Source organism: Rhinolophus hipposideros, assembly GCF_964194185.1.
Source record: "Rhinolophus hipposideros genome assembly, chromosome: 15".
Taxonomy (NCBI): Eukaryota; Metazoa; Chordata; class Mammalia; order Chiroptera; family Rhinolophidae; genus Rhinolophus; species Rhinolophus hipposideros.
The window spans coordinates 50,438,081-50,463,911 of NC_138061.1; the positions used below are offsets into that span (position 1 = coordinate 50,438,081).

Sequence of the window (25,831 nt, forward strand, 5' to 3'; positions counted from 1 at the left end):
CAATAAAATAACCCTGTTGACAGTGTAAAGCAGCGCTTCTATCTGGGGTCAAGGCCAGAGCAACGGACACCTTATCCCACTCATCCTCTTCCTCTGATAAAGCCCCAACCAGCACTGAGAAATCTTTCTTCACAAGAGCTTCGAGGCCTTTTTAAAAAGTCCTTGAAAAAGAAGGGGACAAAGGAAAACTGGAATTAAGAGAACTTTCCAGTCTGTTTCTGGTGGCTGGTCCAGAATGATGCCTCAGTTCCTGCTTCTCGCCTACCTCCTCATCACAGTTACACCTGTGGCACCAATGGGTGAGTCTTGTGTCAAGTCCTTGGCACATGGCACTGTGGGAATTTGCTGTTATGTACAGACTATTAAGAGCTGGATTCCGGTATCTTAAATACTGGGTCTAGAATAGTGTTGGAGAAGTCGATAGCCTATGAAGGTATATTTTCAGAGAATTTCTGTTGTGTGTTCTATTTAGCCTCTTGCCTAGGCAACCAAAATTTTCATGGATTGGCCATGTCCAACAGCTTTCCACTAGTTAAATATTTCTTGGAGTATGTGTACAAGGAATTCCAGCCTCTTTATATTCTAGGCACTTTTATAGTTCCAACTTTAAGAGCAAAAATAAGATTTTTAGAGTTAAGGACATAGTTTTCTCTTCAATTTCAAGGGACTGATTGAAAGCTATGTCCCCAAGAAAGGCACAGATCTGGTCTGGTCACAGATCAAATTTCTTAGTCTTGACATCTGAAAATAAGACTTTTTACACAGACTGAGTGATTCTTAAACTGTCTTCCTCCTCTGGTTTGGCACAAGACTGGCCAACAAGGCAAAGAAAAGTTTCAATTCTAGTTACTAACAAATATCTCTCCTTTTTCCAATAGAATTTAAGTTCTAGTTGGAAGACAGGGTGAGAGGAGGTTGAGATGGCGAGAATATTCGTTCTTGGCACTTTTGAGTAGCTCAGTATTTCATTGGCCCTGATTTATTTTTTTAGGGCAACTCAGGTCTTGCTTTCGTATCTTTAAGGGTACACATTAAAAATAGGCTCGAGACCCTAAGGATATGAAAACAGTGTAATGTGGTATCCTGGATGAAATCCTGGAACAGAGAGAGACAAAGGCCGAAAAGAAGGAAATCTAAATAAACTGTGGACTTGAGTTAATCATAATGTATCAACACACGGGTTCGTTAATTGTGACAAAGGTACTATGTATGATATTAATGGGGAAACTGAGCACAGGGGATGTGGAAACTCTTTGTACTGTCTTCACCATTATTCTCTAAATCTAAAACTGTTCTAATAGTCTATTTTTAAAAGATAAGTTTGAACTAAGTTTACTCACCCTGTATTTGTTGCCCATAACTAACCAAGAGTCCCTTAAGGAAAAGTCATCCTCACCTCAACTTCCACTCCCCTTCCTTCCCACTCTTTGCCTTCTTACTCTCTTCTAGTGCCATCTGTACTCTCCAATCATACACCTTCTCCCTCCCCAGGTTTCTCTTTTTCTTTTTCTTTTTCTTTTTCCCCCCGCCCTTCTAGGACGTTTGACTCAATGCCAGAGAAAGATAAAAGGACAAGTTTGGGAGCTGGGGTTGGGGGGATGCTTGTCCTGGGAGGAGAGGGGAAGTGAGAGAAAAGGAGAAGAGGGAAGAAAGGGGAAGGAGAGGAGGTGGGGAAGCCGGAAGCCAAGTGGGAGAGAAGGGAAGAGGACCGGGATGGAGAGGGAAGGAAAGAGATATGGGGGCTTCCGGACTGAGCGAGCGGGCTGAGTCTGCGGACAATCTGAGGAAAGGCATCCGGTGTGAGGAGCTGGCGGGTTGCTGTCTCCTGGTTCTGCAAACCCGGGGACGAAAATGCGGGGACATTGACGTTACTTCTTTGCACTTGGCAGCCGCGAGGTGCCGGCCCCGGGGTGCACAGACCTCTCTGAGTCCCCAGCTTGGGGGGTGGAGGGGTTAACTCGAACTTTGAAAGGAACCCACGGGGCTGTTCTTTTTGAGGCTCTCCCCTTTGTGAATAAGTATCAGCAATTTAGGGCGCAGTATGAACTGGAATGGGTATATTTAATGTTTGTAAATATTGCCTGGGTAACATTTTTTTAAATTATTTATTTATTTTATAAGAGATAAATTTATTTTTAAATTTCTCCTGTTTGTGCCATATCTCTGCTACAACAGGCAAGGAAGTGAACTTTTAACAAGCAGCACAAGAAATGACAGTTAAATTTAAGGAAAAACTTTATAAATCATGAAACAGGAATTTCTGTAAAAGCCATTAAAAGTTGAGTACCTAACCATTTTTTATAAAACTAGAGCCAAGGAAATGAATCAAATATTTCTATGAATTTATAAACACCTGTGAAATTGCCCTGGAAACCTTGCTTCATAAGAGAACCACAGCTAAGAGAGCAGATGAGGGAATTTTTCCCTTTAGCAAGGAGACTGAGGACATTTCTTCCCCTGACAGGACATCAAACTATGACCTAGGGCACAGTGGAGATGCCCCAGGGACATTTTAAAGGAAAGAGTTGCTCCTGCCATGGGTAACTCTGCAAGTGTGTGATTTCCAGAAAGTGCAATATCCTACTTATTTCCTGTCCCAAACTGTCATATTCTCATTGGAGCCATTAGCACCCCCCTCTACATGCAGCTGAAGTTTAGAGAATAAACTTGAGTTTGAAATGTAGCCAGGGAAAAATCCAAAATATTTTCTAGATAACTTAGACTTTTATGATCATGGCCTATCCACATTTAATTGTTGTGCATTATTTGCGAAAACTGAAATTCCTGCCCACAAAACGTATCGGCCTTACTGTGAATTCCCTGCCTACAATGTTGGTTAAGTCAGCCTGACGTGCATTAAGAAGGATAGGGATAGTACTCTCTGTCTAGTGTCCTTTCTGGAATTTCCTGGTTTTATAGATTCTTCATGCAGACAGTTGGCCTATATAAATTCAATATTTCCCTGAAATTGAGGGAAGCAGTGAGACTATTGGGGATATTGATGTCTTTATCATTAAAATGTTTTTGATGAGATATTTGTCCATGAGATATATGCACTAAAAGTGCATGCTTGAGAAACTTTGCTGTGTTATACATAATGACGCCATGGCTCATGGGGAATACACAAAGTTCATGGTCTCTCCAACAAGGTGATGGAATACATACCAACATTCACTTCGAGACTATCTTTGGTAACTACTTGCCAGTATTCTGTGTATTTCAAAGCAGCTGACATGTGCCAAAGGCCTTTTCCTTTTCAGTGGAATGAGTTTTATACATTCATTATCAAGTCGAACTTCCCACTGGTGCAAAATTCCATCTATAATCTTGCTTACAAATGACCATCCTTTTGAAAATTTCCAAAGATGAGGAGCTTTCCACACTGTGATACGGCTTCTCCATTACTGGATAGCTGAACGAAATGTGCTTCTCCATAACAATTTGTTCTTGTTCTTGTAACAGGATACCTAAGTCCTCTTCCACAAGCCTGTTCCAGATGTTTGCAAAGTGATATTCTTCAGCCTTCTTTTCTGCAAACTGTAGCTCTTAACTTCTTCCCCAGTAAATAATTTTAGGCTCCCTTCTAAGTCTGGTTACCTTCCTCAGGACACCAAGTTTGTCATTCCTTTTATAAAGTGTAGCCTCCAGGTGTGAACACAATATTTGAAATATTGTCTGACCAGAGCAGGCTTCATTGAGACTATAATTCTAACCTCCCTTCGTCTGAACAACCACCCTTTCATCAAATGATTACTCGGGATAAAACGTTTAGTCCAATGCCAACTCTAACTCTTAGAGAGATTTGAAATCATTTTGTAAAAGGCATTTGTGAAACATGTTGAAGGCAACTCAGGGGATCTTAAACAGGTAATTTGGGGACGTTAGATTATTTCTTTCTGAGCCCAAAAAAGCCAAAATGCAAGACCAAGAAAGTGGACTCAGGCTGTTGTTGCTGTGATCTGAAATGTCAGAAGGTGCCTCTGAGGTGTCCCTTTCCCTCCCAGCCCTAGATCCTTGTTCTGCTTACATCAGTCTGAATGAGCCCTGGAGGAACACTGACCACCAACTAGATGAGTCTCAAGGTCCACCTCTGTGTGATAACCATGTGGATGGGGAGTGGTATCGCTTCACGGGCATGGCAGGGGACGCCATGCCCACCTTCTGCATCCCAGAAAACCACTGTGGAACCCACGCACCTGTCTGGCTCAATGGAAGCCACCCTCTCGAAGGGGATGGCATTGTGCAACGCCAGGCTTGTGCGAGCTTTAATGGGAACTGCTGCCTCTGGAACACCACGGTGGAGGTCAAGGCTTGCCCTGGAGGCTACTATGTGTATCGACTGACCAAGCCCAGCGTCTGCTTTCATGTGTACTGTGGATGTGAGTACCTTTCCTGTGTTCTTTATCCTCCCCCATGAGGCATCAAAGAGAAAAGTGCCATATGAAATTCAGTCATGGTCGTGTCTCAGAGTATGAATAACATGGATGTAGGGCCACAGGTCACTCCAGATTGTGATTTCTGAGATCTGTTCTTAGATTTCTGAAAAATTCCTGGGGACTAGAAAGGGAAAGGAGCTATGCGTTTAATCAGTTCTTTTTATTTTGTCTTCGGTCCACTAAACAAAAGATTAGAAAATGAAATGTTGTTGTAAGTTATCTAAATAGTAGATTTCCAACATTTTTGAGCATGAAGAACCCATTTTATTTTATTTATTTTATTTCAAAGGATTAAATCTCATTTATTGTGTGCATAGCACTTCAAACACAGCAAGTGTTCAACAAATGTTATTCCCCTCTCTTCCTTTATTTCTTAGAAAGCTCTCATGTTCCCAGAGTAGTGTTTCCATCAGGGGAAGTATCCTCTCATTCTTCAAAATTCTCTTTGCCTTGGCTTGGCTCTTATTATTTGTCCTTCAGCGCTATTTATATATGATGGCTCTTAGAACTGAACATGAATCATATCTTCATTCAAGTATATACATTTTATCAACAAATATTTTTTGAGCCCAAACTGTGTCTGTCAAACAGGAAATGGATGAAGGAGAAAGTGCTCCAGACTGAGGAGTTTGCAAAAGTAAACTCACACAAATGTCTAGAACATTCACCCAAGATATGTCTCCTTCTGTGCTGGGCTCTGGGACCACAGTTGTTGCCTCTGCCCTTCGAGAGCAAGGCAGCTGGCAACCTTGCATGTGGCTGTCTGGGAGCTGCTTCGAGGACCCATTTTAAAGATAGATATCCGATATCCATGTGGTAGCACGGTTCTCAGTATCCACAGATTTTTTTTTAAATGATATACAATGGGAAGAAGCTACTTGAGATCAGTAATACTTTCAAATAAATTTTTGTGTTACCAATCCCATCAAAATCTGTATACATTTAAAACATAGGGTACATAGACGAGTAGGAGATAATGTTTATTTAATCTACAGCTCCTGTTTGGTGATGTTTTAGATTTGCAGAAACTATGGACACCCAAGGGCCTGTGGATCTGAAGTTGGGTATCACTGACCTAAATGACAAAAGATGTCGCTGGGTAGCATCTCTTTCCATTGGGTCTATGTAAACCCTGAACAATGAGAATTCGCTGATGTTGCCTAGAAACTTGTACCCCATGATTGAACTCATGAGACTCTCTCATAAATGAGAGTTGTCCTCTGACCCTCACCCTTCACAAAAGGTCATCTTTATCCTTCTATCCTTCTAGATTTTTACGACATCTGCGATGAGGACTGCCATGGCGTCTGCTTGGATACCAGTGAGTGCACGTGCGCTCCAGGAACCATGCTAGGCCCTGACAGGCAGACATGCTTTGGTAAGAAACTAATCTTGATGTAGAAACAGGCTATTAAGATCCAACGGACAAATCAAAAACTCTTCCTAACTCAGAGCTCCATAGTTTTTCCAGTTTGGGTCTCTGAACACTTGGAATGGTGTTAGCCTTTTCAGTTCATAACGAAAGCCTTAAGACAAATTTATATATAAAAAAAAATGTATAGAGTCAGCCAGATGGCTCAGTTGGTTAGAGAGAGAGCTCTCAACAACAAGGTTGCCGGTTCAATTCCCGCATTGGATGGTGGGCTGCGCCCCCTGCAACTAAAGATTGAAAACGGCGACTGGTCTTGGAGCTGAGCTGCGCCCTCCACAACTAGATTGAAGGACAGTGACTTGATTCAGAGCTGATGGACCCTGGACCCTGTTCCCCAATACTCCCCAATAAAAAAAATTGCTTAAAAAAAGTATATATATATTTTTAGGTATAATATTAGTTTATATGTTAAAAATGCGTAATATTTACGGACAGTCTAGAGTTGTGCTGTGCAATACAAGAGGCACTAGCCAAGCCATGTGTTATTGTTGAGCTCTTGAAATGTGACTAGTGTGATTGAAAAACTGAATTTTAATTTTACATCATTTAAATTTAAAAACTGATACTTGATTCAGTCATTGGAAAACTAAAAATGTTTTGAACAACTTGAGTAACCAACTATAAATTTTATGACTCTGGCTAAATATAGATTAAGCATTTCTCATGAAAATGTAGCATCCAAATCAAGACATGCTAAGTGTAAAATACGTACTAGATTCTGAAGACTAGTTTTAAAAATTGAAAAAATCTCAATGGTTTTAATGTTATTATGTATTGAAATGAATATAGACATATTGGATTAAATGGAATATATTACTAAAATTAATTTTACCAATTTTTTAAACAAAATGTTTAATATAACTCCTAGAAAATTTTGAATTACATGTATAGCTTGCTTTGTATTTCTATTGGATAGATTTAGTCTAGAATTATCCAAGGACAGCTTCACTAATATTATATGTTTGTTTCTCTGAGTAGTAAGAAAGAGAAGTCAGATTACCTGTAGGGAAATCCAGAGTTGTCTAATTGTATCACGTTTTATTGTCTATAACTGCAAGAAAATAGAGTTGAAAAACCCAAGATTGAAGAGCATCTCTTTTCTCTTTAATGTTAGAAATCTTCTTGTATTCAAATTCCAATTGATTTTTCAAAAGTCTAGTGAGAAAGGAGGAGGACATCTTTTCAAAAACAGTAACAAGGTCAGAATGGGATAGGGGCTTAGGGTGAAAGGAATGTAAATGGCTTCTTATTTTAGAAAAGCTTTTGTTCTTCAGTTTCCTAAATGAAGCCACTGACCATCCTATGGAGCATGTTTAGGTTTAACAACCCCTGTAGCAGTTGTTAGGTTTCTTGCATGGTCCATTTTGACTATGTGATTTAATGCTAAAAAGTTTGGGGTGCGGGAGACAGTGGTTCCTACAACCTCTCCTCACCCTTCACACCACACACACACACACACACACACACACACACACACACACACACACATCTGTCAGAAAATATTTGGCTTCATTTTAAGGCAGGACTTGTTCATTCATTTAAAAAAATTTTAAAGTATAATTGACATACAATGTTGTATTAGCTTCAGGTATAGAACATCGTGATTCGATATTTACATGCGTTTTGATGTGATCACCATGATAAGTCTAATTCATTCATTTCTTTGCTTTTATCTGATTACAACTTTTGAATAGGTAATATATTTAAATGATTCCCCAATTAAACAGCATGAAAAGTATACAGTGAAATGTCCAGCTCTCTTGTCCCCCATTTGTTCCAGTTCCCTCCTCCCCTACCAACTCTTATATTATTTTTTTATGTGTGCTTCCAGGGTTTCTTCAGGCAGATACAAAACTCAAATATATACATTTATTTATTGCCCCTTTTTACACCAAAGGTCGAGTATCATATATACCATACATGTCTCTTACTTAACAATTCATCTCTTGGACATCTTTGCCTACCAGCACATAGGGAAAAGCCCCCAGGTCCTACCTGGGATCTGTCTGTCAGTTTCAGAGGATCATGAATTCTCTGCAATTAGTGGCAAAGTTTTGTGTTTATGTGCACGTGTCCATTTTCCCCTAGTTTTTTTTAATGAAATATTATTTTAATTATTTATTTTAAATTATGCAATTTTTTTCAGGCAGAGAGGAGCATATAGGAAAATAATATAACAAACACTCATGTATCCGGATTTGACTATAATTAAACTTTTCTCCCTTTTCTCTTAAAATAAAATTTTACAGATGCAAATAAAGTCATCTGACTCCCTCTTATTTTCTTCTGTCAATTTCTAGGGTACTCACTGTTTTAAAGTTAGTGCGTGTTCTTCTGGTCCCTATTTTCATGCTTTTATTATTTATGTAGGTTCCCATAACAATATCTAGCACTGTTCTGTGTGCTGTTGCAATTAATATAAAAATGATAACTTACCCCATGTGTGAGATTTTCTACAGAGCATACCAATGAAAGTGGAATTATTCGCTTGGGCATAGTTTCTAAGTTAGGCTATAAGTAATAACAAATCCCCAAATAACAATGGTTTAAATCAGTAGAAGTTTATATCTCCTTCACAGAAAAAAAAATCAGTCCCAAGGTCAGCAGGCTTGGAAGAGAGGCATGGGCCCAGAGCTGGTGTGGCCACATCTGGGACGGCTGCCAGTTCCTCTAACCATCCACTTTTCAAGTAGTAGGTGCCCCATGAAGATTCTAATCTTATTGACTATATTTTTAAGTTCTACATGTCTGTTTGTTTGTTTTCAATTCTGCCTTCTCCTTTTACACACTTTTTTGGTCTTGGTTAATATCCTTTCTTTTGTCTGTTTGGTGATTGTTTTAGGCTCCTTGTGTTATGGATTTTTCTGGATTATTCTGTTCATCTCCTGTTCAAAGCCTTGTGTTTGTTATCTTGCCAACTCTCTTATAATGGATCATTTTCTCATGTTTATGGCAAACCATCTTCTGTTGTAATTGTTTTTCTTTGGGACTCTTGCTCTTATCACCTGCTTGTGGAAGATTTACTACAGAGCCGTTTTCAAATGCTTCTGTCAGGTATCACAGAAGCTTCACCAGCCAGGGCCAAATTTTAGTATATGTGCTGCCGAAGCGAGCACGGGGCCAAATTTTATATCAGTTTCTTAGCTTCAATATCCCACACCATGTGGAAACTGTAAGTTCATATTTCATCCATGACAGGGCCAGACTTTGGGCTCCTGGGGCTTTATCTTTCTTACAGCCTCAGACAGAGAGCTCCCTTACTGCTTCCCAGGGCCTCAGAGAAAGGTTCTACTCCCCATTTCATTGTGGGGATATCTCTGCCAGGGTCTTGGTCAGTTTTTTTCCAGCTCCTTTCTTTGGCCCAGTGCCACACTTCCTGTCACCTCATGGGTGTTTAAACCCCAGTCCCTGGCTTAAGTCCTATATCCAAGCCACGATAAATTTAGCTCCCAAGCTTCCTCTCCTTTGTTTGTAGAGGAAGGGGGTCGACATTTGTTGCCAATTGTGCATTTTTTGTGACAAAAATCCCTGTTTTTCATCACATTCTTAAAATGACTTAACAATCAGGCTTAAGTACAATATGGGAATATTTCAAGTTTTAAAAGAAATTTTGACAGCAGTTGTTCATGTTATGACAGAAGACTGCCTCAAGAATTTTGTCAGATAATTTATTCTGCAATGGTAAGTTCCTTTAATGCATTTAAAACACGCTTTGATTTATAAGTGTGTGTTTATTTAACAAACCTTCAGGAACTCATTGGACAAAGTGAGATTCACCAATGCAAATAAATAGGTGAACCCAGGTAACAAAAAGGGACTTCATTTTCCTACAGTTTTACCCTTGGGGGTAATTGGCAACAAGTAGGTGCCTTCTACTCCAGCAGAGGGCAGATGGACAAATAACTTGGTTGAGGAGCTCAGATTGATAGACGTGATTATATTGGATTTCAGCGAGGGATTTGGGCTGTGGAACAGTGTATCAACAGGATATGAAAAGATGTGGCGATTCTGCTAAGGGGGTTGAAAAGATTGGGGTGCTCAGCAGTATGTAAACGGTGTGGTTTCTCTTCTCCAGATGAAAATGAATGTGAGCAAAACAACGGTGGCTGCAGTGAGATCTGTGTAAACCTCAAAAATTCATATCGCTGTGAGTGTGGAGTTGGCCGCACACTAAGAAGTGATGGCAAGACTTGTGAAGGTGAGAATGGATAAGAAGGGATTGAAATCAAGAGCCCAGAATAAGCCATTGGCTTCTTCTTTGATGTTCATGAAACTGCCCAACGTTAGAAGAAAGTAACACCGTGTTTCCCCGAAAATAAGACCTAGCCAGACAATCAGCTCTAATGTGTCTTTTGGAGCATAATTTAAAATAAGACCGGGTCTTATTTTAAAGAATTTAAAATAAGACCGGGTCTTATAATATCATATCATAAGATAATATAACATAACATTATAATACCGGGTCCTATATTAATTTTTGCTCCAAAAGATGCATTAGAGCTGATTGTCCGGCTAGGTCTTAGTTTTGGGGAAGTGCGACAGTTTGGCTGCATAAAGGAATGACAGAAGAGGTTCATCATCATTGAAAATGCTTGCAACAGAATTCAGTGTTGAATTTGTCTCCAAGACGTCACAGGAGGGAGATGTTGCGTTTCACAGAGGCAGAGAGCCACCATTTGAATTTGGAAAATAAATATCAGTAGTCTGTGTTTCTCAAACTTGAATGTGCCCACGAATCACCTGTGATCTTGTTGGAATGCAGAGTCTGATTCAGTAGGTCTGGGATCAGGCCAAGATATTGCATTTCTAAATAACTTCTAGGTGACACCTATGATGAGGTGTCTATTACCTTGAGTAGCAAGGTAACAGAGGCAGGCAGTCTAACAAATGGTTTACAGCAATGTTTCTCACACTTCCCTGCCGAGGAGAATCACCTGGGTGCTTTTAAAGCTGGCCCTTCCCAGGCCTCTCTCCTGGACACTCTGGTTCAGTGGGATGGGATGGGCCTTACAGTTTGTGTTTTTACCAACTTCCATAAATGTCTAACCTTCTTAGAAGTTTGGGAAACTGGTTTACATGAAGCCATTTTTTTCTTCGTGTGCTTTGCATTTATTGGAGATTAATACATTGTTTGGAGATCAGTAAAAGTATTTTTAATAGCAAGACTGCTGTATACATTGTATACGAATAAGTAATAAAAAGAATTTGTAATGTATGTCAAATAATTGAAATGGAAATTGTTTACTATTATTACATGAAACTTAGATAATGTCCTTTCTCTAAGGCATATTTGCCCTTGCCAGTTATCACAACTAAAAGTTCATCACTTCTATTTTAATAAGCCTGAATCTCATGACACTAGGAATTGAGGGGAAAAAAAACAATTCTTTGCAAATTATATGAAGAAATAATAGCTTAATTATTATTGCTTATAGAGGATATGTGGTTTGTCCCACAGAATAATTGAATATGTGGCATAATAGAATTATAATACTGCTTATAAAAGGAAAAATTATGATTAGTGCCCACAATTTATTCCATACAACAAAGTTTGCATTATTAACTGAGGGACCATTAGTCAGAATATTAAATTATTGTTCCTTAGCACAAGACAAAATGTACTTTAAATTTTATTGACTAAGAGTAATGTCCTGAATCCTCCTTAAATCTTAATTACTTTATGCAATAATCTTTGCATATTTGAATATTAATGAAATGTTCCATGAGGAACATTTGTAATTTTTCATGAAAATTTTATTGGAAATATTACAGTTAATCCTCATATAATTTTAAAACCTAATAATCATAACTAAAAATATTTTAGCAGAAGATAAAATTTGTATATGAGTTTTGCTTTATGATTAAGATTCGTATTTGTAATCCTTAAATTTTATTGATAGTCCAAACATATTTCTTTCTTTAGCTCATCTGTTAAATAATTACATTTTCTTTTTTAAAATAAAAAGCTCTTTTTAATTTTTAAGTAATATTTATTGTTTTGTTTTGAAAGTGTTATGTTCATAGAAGAAAACACAGAGGAATAAAAGAAAGATATCTAAAATGACCCTCAATCACACTTGCCAGGTATATGTATTCTAAGCATTTTGGTGTATCTTTATAAGAGACTTAAATCCTTTAGGCTGACTTAGAATTTCAATTTATCTGGCGCTTTGCAATTTTAGACCTGGCCCCTGAGTGAACATGTAGTCCAACCCTTCATTTTACAGATATTGAAATTGAGACCCAGAAAAATTAAAGAAGATCATTTTTGAGAAAAAAAATTCCTGTTAATGTTGACTGTAACATCTTAATAGAATATTTTTATGCATGCTTCTATACTGTTATATATCATTTTTATCTATTTCAAAAACCTGTAGGAGTACTTTTATTCTTTTTAATTACACAGGTTTATGAACAGGTGATAGCTTATTCTCTTAAATTTTGCAAAGATTAATTCATTACAAATTTATTTTCTCTATATGTTTCACAAAAACTGATTCATCTCAAGTTAATTTACTGATGTTCCAAAAAACTATTTTTTTATTATGGTTGAACTAAGAGTTATAGTTATAACTAGAAATTCAGCTTATACGTATCTTTCCTTGAGCATCTCAAATAATTTGAAAGCATTTCCTTTTATTATCTTACCCCTAGTACAGGAGTCAGCAAACTTTTTCTGTAGAGGCCAAATAGTAAATATTTAGACTTCGTGGACCATATGGAATGTGTTGAAGCTACTCAACTCTGCCCTTGTAGGAAGAAAGCATCCATAAACACTAGGTAAATGAATGGGCATGGCTATGTGCCAATAAAACTTTATTTACAACAACATATAGCAGGCCAGAGTTTGATGACCCCTGACTAGAAGATAATGTCCAGAGCCTACAAAGGTCAGTATTTTTCCTCTGCTAACTATGAAATCACATGGTAGTTTCTTCAGTTTTCAATTGAATATTTTTCCTTTTTGTCATTTGATTGAGTATGCTTTTTGAAAATGCAAAACTTTTTAAAAGGCAACTTTAAAAAACTGCCTTCTAAAAGAAATGTCACAAAGAGCTTGACTGAGTGGACTCTCTTAGTGTGTTATCCAGGCTTCATTTTCATAGTGTGCTGTCAGCCCAAGATGCCTATCTCCAATGCTGTTATTCCTAGAGATTGAGAAGAGGGGCTGGTTATCCAACTGGAGATAACTCTAATCCATCAAGCTGGTCCAGTTGAATTTATATTTGGTCCGTCCTTTTTGACATTAATAATACTGTATAAAATTTTGAGTTGGATAAATTAAATATTACAGCAATTAAGAAATGACTTTTTTAACTAAACGCCTTTGTAACAAAAAAAAAAAAAAAGAAATGACTTTTGGATCTTCTTCCCACCAAACATAGCCTAACTATGATAAAAACAGACATATGCAGGTTGCAGGACATTCTAGAAGATGACCAGTTTAAGTGAGTTGAGCTGTAGATGTTCTAAGATTGTGCTTTGTAACTATAACATTTAATAAATAGTTTTGATGGGCTTCCCTACTGTCTTAGGGAGTGGGTTAGGCCCCAGTGATACTGTGATGAGTTAAGTATAATCCCTGAGGCTAAGTGCCATCCTAAGAACCAGAGTGTTTGGGGAAGAGGTCTGCGAGATTCTTCCCTTTTCTTTTGGTTTTTATTGCAGACATTGAAGGATGCCACAATAACAATGGCGGCTGCAGCCATTCTTGCCTCGTGTCTGAGAAGGGCTATCAGTGTGAATGTCCCCGGGGTTTGATGCTGTCTGAGGATAACCATACTTGCCAAGGTAGTACATGCCGGGGCTTGGCCTCTGCTCTGATTCATGCTTCTTCCTCCCTCTTACCCCCTGTCCCCCTACCCCAGTCTCCCTGCCTTCCTCACCCAGATATTTCAAGATTCTCATCTTTCAGAACACCAGCTCTTCCAGCAGTGTGTATCCCTAAATTTTCACTCTGGAATCATTCAAAAGAGAAGATCTCTAAGAAAAGATTACCAAAAAGCTAATTCTCTTTTGCTTTTTAAAAAATAATGGTTATATATATATATATATATATATATATATATATATATATATATATATATATATATATATATATATAAAACATAAAATATGCCATCTAAATTAATTTTAATGTATAGTTCAGTAGTATTAAGTATATTCAAATTATTGTCCAACACCTCCAGAATTTTTCCATCATGCACATCTAAAACTCTACACCCATTAAACAATTCAGCATTTTTCCCTCCCCCAGCCTCTAGCAACCACCATTCTACTTTCTATTTCTATAAATTTGACTACTTTAGATACCTCATTAACAGGTGGACTCATACAGTATTTGTCTTTTTGTGATTTACTTATTCACTTAGCTTAATGTCCACAAGGTTTATCCATGTTGTAGCATGTGACAGAATTTCCTTCCTGTATAAGGCTGGATAATATTCCATTGTGTGTACACACCACATTTTGTTTATCCAGTCATGTTTTGATGGCTATTTGGGCTGCTTGTACCTGTTGACTACTGTAAATAGTGCTGCTATGAACATGGATATGCAAATATCTCTTTGAGATCCTGCTTTTAATTCTTTTGGATAAATACCCAGAAATGGGATTGCGTGTCACATAGTTTCCTTTGCTTTTTACCTTTGATTTTTTTCCTCAAATTTCTATTATTAATTGTATAATTAATACTCAATTTAGAAGTCTAAGACATTGATGCAGTTCTTCTCTTTTCTAACGGATAATTGAGTTGTGAAACTAAGTTGAAAGCCCTAAGACAATTGACTCTGGGGGTAAACACACAATGTGAGATATAGATAATGTATGACAATTGTACATCTGAAATCTATGTAACTTTATGACAATTGCCACCCCAATAAACTTTAATTTAAAAAAATAAAAAAGAAGAAGCTCTTGAAAACTGATTCTTCTCCATACATTTACAATACGCGCATCAACAATCTCTGAGAACTATTTTCTGGAAATCTAGTTATTTATGTTCAGAATATTAATTTATTCACCCACCAAATATTTAATGAGCAACTACCCCTGATTTCTTTTTACTGTACCATTTGCTCTGATATGTCATCAAATATTATTGTCCTCATGTATTTTCTGACAGTACCCATAAGTATTCTTTTTAGGGTATTTGTAGAACCTGAAGAAGTGAACATGGGAATGCTAAGGAGAAGCAATCTTTTTTATCTTTTCTATATTAAGTTAAAATGGAATTTATAGTCAGGGTTTATGGTTTACTGAACAATGCAAGGACAATCTGGAACTCTTCCCCAAGTGCACTAACACTGTTTTCATTACCTCTGTTTTATAGGGCAGTAAAGTCGAAGCAGTACCGTTATAAAATTTAAGCCTATATCAAAGCAGTACTTTTTCTGTATTACCAATAAATTGTGTTTGTGCTAAAAGTTAATCTTTTGGGTGTTTCAGTTCATGGAGTTATGCTAGGCACACTTTGAAATAAACATCTGTTGAACTGAAACTTGAACACAGTATTTCCTCATTCGGGGAATGATCTATTTCAGGAGCATTATTTGACCACAGCCTTGGGAGTTAAGAGTCCTGGTTTTATTCACCAGCCTCATCGATTTCCTTGAGGATAGAACAAAAAGCTCAAGTTGTCTGGGGGTGAAATTCATTCTCCCAGAAGACTTCTTTACCCTGCTCCCCTTCAGCCTTCCCGGTTCTAACAATATCCCCTTTGTGCTGCAGTCCCCGTGCTGTGCAAGTCGGACGCCATTGAAGTGAGCGTCCCCAGGGACCTGGTTGGCGGCCTGGAGCTCTTCCTGACCAACACCTCCTGCCGAGGAGTATCCAATGGCACCCACGTCAACATCCTCTTCTCCCTCAAGACATGTGGCACAGTGGTCGATGTAGGTTTCTCCTGGAGGATACTGGGAAATAACCCAAAGCCAGTTATTTTGGGGGGTGGTTGACAGAGGTATGCGATATGGCTTCTGTCCTAGATGAAATATTTCTAGTTTTGTTCTTTTTTAAAAGGTGGGTGCAGCTCACAGTGGCTCATGTGGAGATCAAACTGGCAACCCTGGTGCTACTAACACTACGCTCTAACCAACTGAGCTAACCGGCCACCCGAAATATTTCTGTGAAAGAATGGAATTCAAAAAATCAATTTTGCCATTCATTTAACAAATGTATTATTGACCACCTGCTGTGGTCCTGGGTCTGTGAGGATGGGACGTTAAGAAGAATTCTTCTATTTCTGTTCTCAAATAGCTTCATCTCTCCAGTCCGTGTAGACATTTGCTGAGTACATCAGCATCAGTAGCAATTATTTTACTTGAAGAAAGCAACTGATATAGATGGTGGTCCATTTATTAGGCAGCAAATGAGTTCAAGTATTGACCCACGTGGAAGTAAAAGGTTTATACTTTCATCCAAGAATCTGTGCACAGCCCTGTGCTGGGGTGTCTCAGGGATATATGAAATCAGATGCCTGATTTTCAGGAGTATACACAGTAGTATTGAGATGACAATATACACGAAATATACATGAGAGACAGTGATCCAGATGACAGGTGCTGTAGGAGGCCAGAAGGGGAAAAACACTAGGGTAGTCAAGACAAATAGGACTCCAAGTGGAGTGGGAGCATGTGTGTGGTTGATACAGGCAGAGAGGAAAAGAAAGGGCATCTCAGATGGGAAACAAGTGAGCAAGTCCCAGAGATGGGGATACTTATGGCTTATGCTGAGGTGAATGGGCAGTACATCTTAACTGGCAAGGAATTCATTCTGGAAAAGGAAACTGGAAAAGTAGATGGGGGGAGATTTGCCTTGTGTGCTAGCATGAGGCATTTGGGCTTTATCCCACAGACATGGGGTTAAGCAGGTACCACCATGATGAAATCAGAAGTGTGCAAGAGGTATAGGAGAAAGGGGTCCTGAATCCTGGAGATCAGTGCAGAGACCCTTGCAATCATTTGATTGCACAAATATTGATTTATTGAGTCTGACTAAGAAAATCAGAGCGCTAATGAGACTTGGGGTGATACATGGGGGGATATTCGAGGAGAAGGTGGTCCCACTTTGGCAAGTTTTGTTTATTATATCTGTGGATAATCAAATGGAAATGCCTCATGATGAGTCGGAGTTTCTGGTACACAGGAGAGGAGAGTGGATGAGGCTGGAGATAAAACATTGACAATTATGTGCATAAATGTGTCAACGGAGTTCTGTGTGAGGGGGAGTTCAGTACAAGGTCATGCTGCAGCATGATCACTGGTCTAGGATTACAGACAAAAATAATATACAGAAGCTGCTCTTTCCTAAAACATCAGAGCTTTGAATTTGCTGATTCTGCATAGCTTGGGTTTTATGAATAATATTCCAGAACAATGTGTGGGTTGACCAGGAAGTCATATGTAAAGAAATAAAAAATAAAATAAATAAAAATTTAAAAAGACTTCAGCAACCAAATCTCTAATGTGTTTTGAGGATTGGCAATTGTTATAATTAAGAGGAGAGAGAAAAAAAAAGCTTTGTAGAAATAAATGTAAAATCTCTTTTCTCTCCTCACCCTGGCCTGGCTCAGGTGGTGAATGACAAGATCGTGGCAAGCAATCTTGTGACAGGTCTACCCAAGCAGACCCCAGGGAGCAGCGGGGACATCATCATCCGAACCAGCAAACTGCTGATCCCTGTGACCTGTGAATTTCCGCGCCTGTACACCATCTCTGAAGGATATGTTCCCAACCTTCGAAACACCCCACTGGAAATCATGAGCCGCAGTCATGGAATCTTCCCGTTCACCCTGGAGATCTTCAAGGACAATGAGTTTGAAGAGCCTTACCGGGAAGCTTTGCCCACCCTCAAGCTTCGAGACTCCCTGTACTTTGGCATTGAGCCCTTGGTGCACGTGAATGGCTTAGAAAGCCTAGTGGAGAGCTGTTTTGCCACCCCCACTTCCAAGATCGATGAGATCCTGAAGTACTACCTTATCCAGGATGGGTAATTATGCTGCTGCTTAAATGGTTTATTATTCCCAGTTTTCATCTGACCTTTAAGTGCAGAAGCATACAGAGTCATTTCCTAAAACGACATGGCAGTCTCATGAACTCTTAATTAGTTTAGAAACCATTTATTTATTACATTTTGGAGGTAAAAACTGGTGATGGAGAAGGGAGTCAAAAATGACTCCAAGGGGACTAGCTCGGACAACTGACTAGGTGCCATTAACCAAGACGAGTGAATATAGGTAGAAAAGCAGATGTGAAGTGGAACTATTGAATATAATTCCAAGTAATAGTATTGAATTGTAAATGCCTACAGGATATATAGGAAGATAAGTTCAGTGGGCAGTTGGAAATGTGTATCAGTTAGACCCAAGAACAAGGTCAAGACTAGAGCTAAAAGACAGAGAATCACTCCTGTTCATGATTGAAACTATAGGGTTGATTAATCTGTTCAGAGAGGGTCAGCCATGGGGCGGGAGGCTGAGAAGTGCGAGGAGATGAGGAAGTGGAAGTGCGACTGTCGGCTCCTCTTTTCAGAAGTTTCCTAGTGAAGAGAGAATACTTGGTAGATTTTAGGAGAAGAAAGATCAATCAAGTTTGTTTTAGTTTGCTTGTTTTATACAAAGGAGATTTCCATATTTCCGAAGGCTCCTTGGATTGAAAACCGTGTGTCACAAGGTATTTTTGGAAGCCCAGCAGTTATCACACCCATTGCTTCCATCCTAGGATGTTCACACGCAAAACTCCAGACTCATAGTAATATCTCATCAGTTTCTTCTTTGTTCTCGATGTCAGATGGGACATATCTCATGGAGAGTCAGGATCTTTTAGACCACAAAAGGGAAGTGGTCTAGTTAGAGCCCCATAAGGGTGCCTCCAGTTCATACCCTTCACTAGCTGGCCTGATAGACTCTTTGAAATTTCTCCTTTGCTTTTCCTTCTTCAGATCTCCCACCACAGGCAACCTTTGCCTGCTGCTCCCCATCTCTTGCACAGAGATTTGCAAACCCTGAAGCACATTAGGGTCAACGGAGAAGCTTTTTTAAAAAAATAGTAATACCCCAACCTCATTCTCTGTGTTCCACTTTTACTGACTTAGTTCCAGCCCCCATCATCTTTCCCCTGGACAGCTGAAACCTCTTCCTCACACAGCCTACTAAATCTCAGCTCTCAATTCTCAGCTCCACAGAGTCCCTGGGTATCCAATCAAAAGGAAAAAATGTATATTTATATTCCCATCCCTGCTGAAAACCTTTTAATGGCTCTTGATTGCCTTTGGTTGGTAAATTTAACTTTACCAGCAGGAGTATTTCTAGTCTTAGATTCTTGTAGTCCCCTTAGCGTATTTTCAGAATTTGAAAAATTGGTCATGCTGAGCTGCTTTGGAAGGCCAATAATAGGCCTCACGGGGATCCATAGATCGTTGGATTGCTTGCCATCTTAAAGTGCTCTCCAGAAAGTTTTAAAATGGAAAGTAGAGGCATCATTTTTTTATTTCTTTTTTTCAGACACATACATAATGCTACATAGATTAGGGAATGCATTTACTTTTTGAAGGAGAGTGGATTTTGGTTCCTATTTAATTTTTTTTACAGCTTTATTGAACTACTATTGGCATACAATAAACATACATAATCAAAGGAGAGAACATTTCTCTCACACTAAGAGTTTTATCTTGTCCTTCATATTTCCTTTTGCAAAAATGAATGCATAATCATAACTCAGTTCCTGGGAAAACATGTAACCTGTAATCTCAATAAAAACTTTTGAAGTTTATTTATATATTCGTCATTTAGACCCTCAATTAAGGACTATATCTTATATTGTGGACAGTTTTAAGAAGCTGTGCTATTTAATGTTCCAGCCCTTAGCACATACAAAGCAGGGGGAAAAAAGCTGTGGAAGAAATTTAAATGCTTAAAAAGCAGAGGCAAGAACTCAAAAGCACAGCTGTGTAGGCCTATTTAGTAAACAGCCCAATAGTCCCATCTCCATTATAATAATGGGTAGTACAATAATGGTACATATAAGATAATCCCTCAGGATAAAATCCAATTCTCAGCTTGGCTCCCTGTGCCTCACCCTCTGACCTCTATCTTCTCCAGTTTCTGTTCATGCCAAAGGGAACTACAGGCAACTTCCAAACTCTATTGTTTCTTACACCTCTCCTGACTCTGCACCTGTTGTTTGTTTTGCCTGAAATCTTCTTCCTGTCTGATTCTTACTGGTTCTTCAAGATTCAGCAGGTTTATTTCCTCCTTGAAGCTTTCCCTGATTTCTCCCTGAGCTAAAAACCTTCCTTCCGTCTCCTTCCTCCTTAATGCCTAGCCTATAGAAAGGGTCACTGAATATTTCCCCCAATGAATTATTGAATAAGCATTTATCATAATAAGCATAATGCCGTTTACTTACATTTATAAATTGTTTGATGACTCATTGTCCTCAGCTTAAATTGAAATCAGACTAGTTTCCCCTGATATTTAACACATCTGATTCACCTCCCTCTAGATTTAGTTGGCATACACCCTGAGAATGCAAAATAGTTTAATATGTGCCTAAGCAAAGTAGAATTAGAAAGTTAGTCTCCAGAAAAAGAAGCATGTTGAATTCCTAAATCAAATATTGGACGACTTTTGGATAATCAGTTTCTTTGGATTATCATATACTATCATTCCTTTCTTTTAGCTTATGAACTTGAATTGTCTAATCACCGCAAACACCAAATCAAGAGCAAGAATTTGTCCTGGGTTCTATGTGTTACCCAGGAACAAATCTCTCTGCCTCATTTCCCCTTTGAAAGCAAAACAATAGTATTTTAAATTTATTTTGAAAATCTAATAGTATATTTTATTCAACCAGGTTTCTCCAAAATACTGTTATTTCAATAGCGAATCAATGAAAAAATCATTAGTGAGATAGTTTACATTCTTTTTCCTGCTAAGTCTTTGAAATCTAGTGTGTATTATACACTGTAAGCACAGCTCAATTATTTTTATTTTATTTTTTATTCCCAATTCCCCACCCCTCTAGTATTTTTTTATAAAAATAAACTGAAAATGCTGAGACACTTAGATGAACATGCCATTTTAATATCATGTTATTATTATTACCGTGTTTTCCCGAAAATAAAACCTAGTGGGACAATCAGCTCTAATGCGTCTTTTGGAGCAAAATTAATATAAGACCCGGAATTATATTATATTATGTTATGTTATATTATGTTATGTTACATTATATTGTATTATATTATATTATATTCAGTCTTATATTATAGTAAAATAAGATTGGGTCTTATATTAATTTTCGCTCCAATAGATGCATTAGAGCTGATTGTCTGGCTAGGTCTTATTTTTGGGGAAACATGGTATTATTATAAATATTGGACTATAAATTCCTTGATTTCATAGAGCATATTATTCATCTTTATATCCTCTGCACCACCCAGCAAAGTGCATTACACAGATTAGACGTACAATAGGATTTATTATAGAACATAATCAGCAGATATAGAAATTAATTTTACCTCAGGGAAATGAATACATAAATACAAAAAATAGCAGAAAGCCCATCATATGTTTAGATCTTTAGTTTAGAGGAATACTAGTAGTCATACAAGTCAAGATACCTTATTTTTAAACAATTTTATTGGATTTTTCAACTGCACTGAAACAGCGATTAGCAATGAACTAGAAAGTGGTCTATAAGCAAATGGAGCCCAGTGTCTCAGGAGTTTATAGCCTATCTTCACTTTTTTCCTGGCTGGGTAGACAGGGACTGTTAGGTATCCATATAAAGGAAAATATACTTAGAAGAAAGAAGTTCATTTGGAATTCAGAATGGAAAAGAAAGTACAAGTGTGATCCTTTAACCTTTAAACTTTAAGGAGACAAGTTCCATCAGCACTAAACCTTGGCCTGGACTGTTCATAATATTTCTTTTCCCTCAGCTAACCATGAGGTGCGCCTAGGAGTTCACTTTGAGCAGTAGACCTAAGATTAAAACCCCCAAACCCAATCAAACTACAGTTTAGCATTAAACTTTGGAAAAGAGGAATTACAACAATTTGGAGGTGAATGACTTTCCCGGATAGATGCAGTTATTTATTCTCTAAGAAACTTGGTTCTTTATGCAGCTCTTTGATGCGCAAACTGGGGTTTGTACAACCTTGAATCCCCTTCTGGGTAAGTCTTGAGGTATTCATGAATATTTATGAAATCTAGTTAAAGAAAAGCCTTCTCAAACAAATAATAAAGTATGCAAATGCAGAATTCCTACAATATAGTACAAACAAAAATACAGCCTTACAAAGATACCTTTATTTCAAAAGGTATTTTTGAAATAAATGTTACTGCTGTTGCTAATACTTCAATACACTGACTAAACAGGAGGTCCTTGTGCCGTTTGTGGGCACAGTGAATGACAGATGGGACAGACAGTGTTAATGAACAGAGCTGTGTCTGAAGATGCCTCACAGAAAGGGAATTTCATTTTTCCTTCATTCTCAAAAAGCTTGAGTGCAGCCCAGCCCCCTCCACCCAGTTTGCCTCTCCTTGGGCCAAATACAGTGGACTGGATTGTTTTTCCACCTCTGTTTAAACAATCAAGTCTTATGTGCTTTCCCGTCCTACTTCCAGCTGTGTTTCAGATGACTCAGTAAAGCAGTACACATCACGGGATCACCTAGCAAAGCACTTCCAGGTCCCTGTCTTCAAGTTTGTGGGCAAAGACCATAAGGTAAGCCGAACATCTTTGTAACCCCCTGGCCTGAGCCTCCCTTCTTAGTGACATTCTATGAGCTCATGGTTAGGATCTGCATTGCATCTATAAAATATACTGTAAAACTGGCCATCTAGAATCTTCACACCTTCATGAATATCATCATTATCTGTCCCCCTCCCAATAAAATAACTGTACTTGTTCAAAGGAAATACTATAGGATCACAATTTTAAATCCTTGTAGGGTAGGTATTATATGGAAAAAGCCTGTATGATAGTCCCATGGCGAAGACTATGGACAGAAAATTCACAGACAAGACAAAATAGTAAAATGTTCCTTGAAAATAGTACTTAAAATGTCAATTAAAAGAATTATAAGACTATTTTACATACATTAAATTTATAAAAATTATAAATCACAATGCTTGCAAAGTTATAAGAAGTATACTGTGACAGTATAAATTGGTACACTTTCTGGAAAGTTGCCTGACGATATGTAATAATAACCATAAAATCATCATATTCTTTTATCTAAAAATTCCAATTTTGACAGTTTCCCAAAAATAAACAAGCAAAAAAAGAAAACCAAGATTTGTTGGATGCGTTTATAGAGCATTGTTATAAAGGGAGTGAAAAAGAAAGCCCCCAAACAAACAGGACTGCAGTATATCAATGAGTGTAGTATTAAGTAGCTATTAAAATGATACAGAAACATGGAAATATATAAAAAGGAGATATGAATAAGCTGTTGTAATAATTTGCATGCATATTGAATATGCTACATTTAAAAAATACATACGTGAATAGAGATTATAAGAGGCTAGAGTATGTTAAGGTAGAAGTATTTTATTTTTTGTTTCAGTAGAGTTGTTGAAACTTTTTAACAAAGGAAGTTTAAGAGCCCAGCAATCTTTCCACACTGCACTTAAGTGTATGGATGTCATTTCCAGCTATACCACTGTTCCAGAACAACTGCTAACCATGACGGCTCACACTAGGCAGCGTGCTATGGGAAGTTACTTATGGGGAGAAGCTTGGAGAAAGAACTTGTTATTTTACACAGAAGTGCATGGGAGCTGATGTTATTCCCAGACCTTGATGTGAGGGATGAAGATGTTAACATTATTAGATGTTGTCTTCACAAAGGTCTCTCCAGGCCCTGCACAAACGCAGAAGTTATGGATGTGGGTTTTCAATCACCACGGACTGTCTGTTTGCCACGTAACTAAATGTGTGAATTTGGGCAAGTTCCCTGACCTCTGTCTGTTTCCTCATCTGTAAAATGAGGGTGATGACATCTTACCTCAAAGGATTGCTGTTTAGGTGAAATGAGGTAATAGAGAGGGTGCCAAAAACATCTATACACATTTAAGAAAGGAAAAAAAAGCTATTAAAATTGTAATAATCTATACTGATAATAAAAGATGGATACAAGTGATGTGTATACATTTTTTTGGCATCCCCGATATATATGAAATATGTGGTATGGTGTCTGCCTTCGAAAGTGCCCCACATGTGACAGCTGTTTTCACTGGTTTTGTTCATTATAATCATGGTCTTTCCAGGAAGTGTTTCTGCACTGCCAGGTCCTCGTCTGTGGAATGCTAGAGGAGCGTTCCCGCTGTGCACAGGGCTGCCACCGGCGAATGCGTCGTGAGGCAGGAGAAGGCAAGGCCACGGCCGGTCTGCAGAGCCAGATGCTGACAAGCGGCCCAATCAGCATTGACTGGACGGACGAGGGCAATCCAACACCCTAGTCCTGGCTTCCGGCTGCCCGCCTGTGTGGACCTTCACCCCACGCCTTCTGAGAACATCAGTCAACACTGTAGAACCCTGCTCTCTTTTAAACCTCATGCTGTGGGTTTAGACAAATTCCCAGAACTGACTCACTCTGATTCAGGAGAGGTCAGCTCACTGCTGACTGACCTGACCCAGTTGGGGCTTCAGCCTCCTAAGGAAGAAAACTGTGCTGTCCACGGAGAGAGCAGCTCGCCCCATCCCCCCAGTTCTTTCCTAGGAGAAAACATGTAGTGCAGGATGCAGTAAGACCCCAAAATCAGAAGCTGGGTATAATATTTCAAATTCAGAACTTAAAAAAAAATTAAATAGTTGCTTGAAACTATGACTTAAATACTCAATGATTCCTGAAATATGTAAATAATAATTATACCCTGAAATTTCAATTCAAATACAGAATCGTTATAGGAGATTTGGAAGTTTATCAGCATAAGTGTGAGCTAAAAATTGGTTTTTCTATTTGGTTTTTCTCTTACACAATATTTTCTTTTCATATTTTTATATTGTCTTAAATGAAATATTTTCAATTAATAAATGTTAATAAATTCATTAACATGTATTTAAGTGGTTCAATGACTGAATGGTAGACAAACTTAAAATTTGCTATCATATGCCCTATTATTTGGCATTCTATGCCCTCAATATGATAAGACAATAGAAAAGGGTATAACATTATACCATACTGTTTTGTAGGCATTTAATACATTTTATTGAAATAAATGTCATAAACCACAGAGATAAATTTTATATGCAGTTAATTCCAATTTCTTAATATGCCAATTAATTTCATGACTTTATATAAGATCAAAACACAGTTTTTCTTCTTTTTTCTTTTAGAAATGGCTACAATCAACAATTCTTAACGGAACCAGTAGAATTAACAAAAGGAAGGGAAAGGAGAAAAATGACCTAGATCAGGGGTTGGCCAGCTTTTTCTGTAAAGGGCCAAATGGTAAATAGCGAGTGGTAATCTTTTTGTTGGTGGAAGGTCTTGCCTTCGATTTGTAAAACACGCAGCATCTGTGAAGCGCAATATTGCCAAGCACAATAAAACAAGGTATGCCTATAGGTAGATAGCACCCCCAGAGATACTTTGTTTTGTTATTTGCTCCTCAGGTGATTCACAGAGTTGATAACCACTATTGAGGGAATGGCCATTTGTCTCTCACTCCCCTCAGATTTCAGGGACTTTTCCTAGCTATCTTCTGTGGCAGTTTTTACCAAGTACTTCTCAGATCTTATCATGACATGAAGACCACCTAGTAATTGGGAATATCGACAGGAATAGTTCCCTGAAGGAAAAAATGGAAACTCAGAGACCTAACTCCATCTGATCACCACCTCCATTGGCTTTAATGAGGTAAGCGTCTGACAACCCGTTCTTATCTCTTCAGCAGCAGTGGAAAAAACTGTTATCATTGGTGGAACTTACCAGGTTGGATTCTGTTCTCTTCTAAGTG

The 25,831-nt window shown here is 38.2% G+C and overlaps 1 protein-coding gene across 1 annotated transcript; it reads left to right on the top strand.

Moving 5' to 3' along the window:
• Positions 1 to 235: 235 nt before the first annotated feature.
• On the top strand, positions 236 to 25,102 carry OIT3 (oncoprotein induced transcript 3; the record flags this gene model as incomplete). Its single annotated transcript, XM_081074360.1, has 9 exons — positions 236 to 299; positions 4,005 to 4,379; positions 5,707 to 5,814; positions 9,944 to 10,066; positions 13,537 to 13,659; positions 15,598 to 15,758; positions 17,438 to 17,853; positions 22,493 to 22,592; positions 24,140 to 25,102. 9 exons carry the CDS (start codon positions 236 to 238, stop codon positions 24,329 to 24,331), a joined length of 1,662 nt encoding a protein of 553 aa, XP_080930486.1. The 3' UTR covers positions 24,332 to 25,102.
• Positions 25,103 to 25,831: the final 729 nt, after the last annotated feature.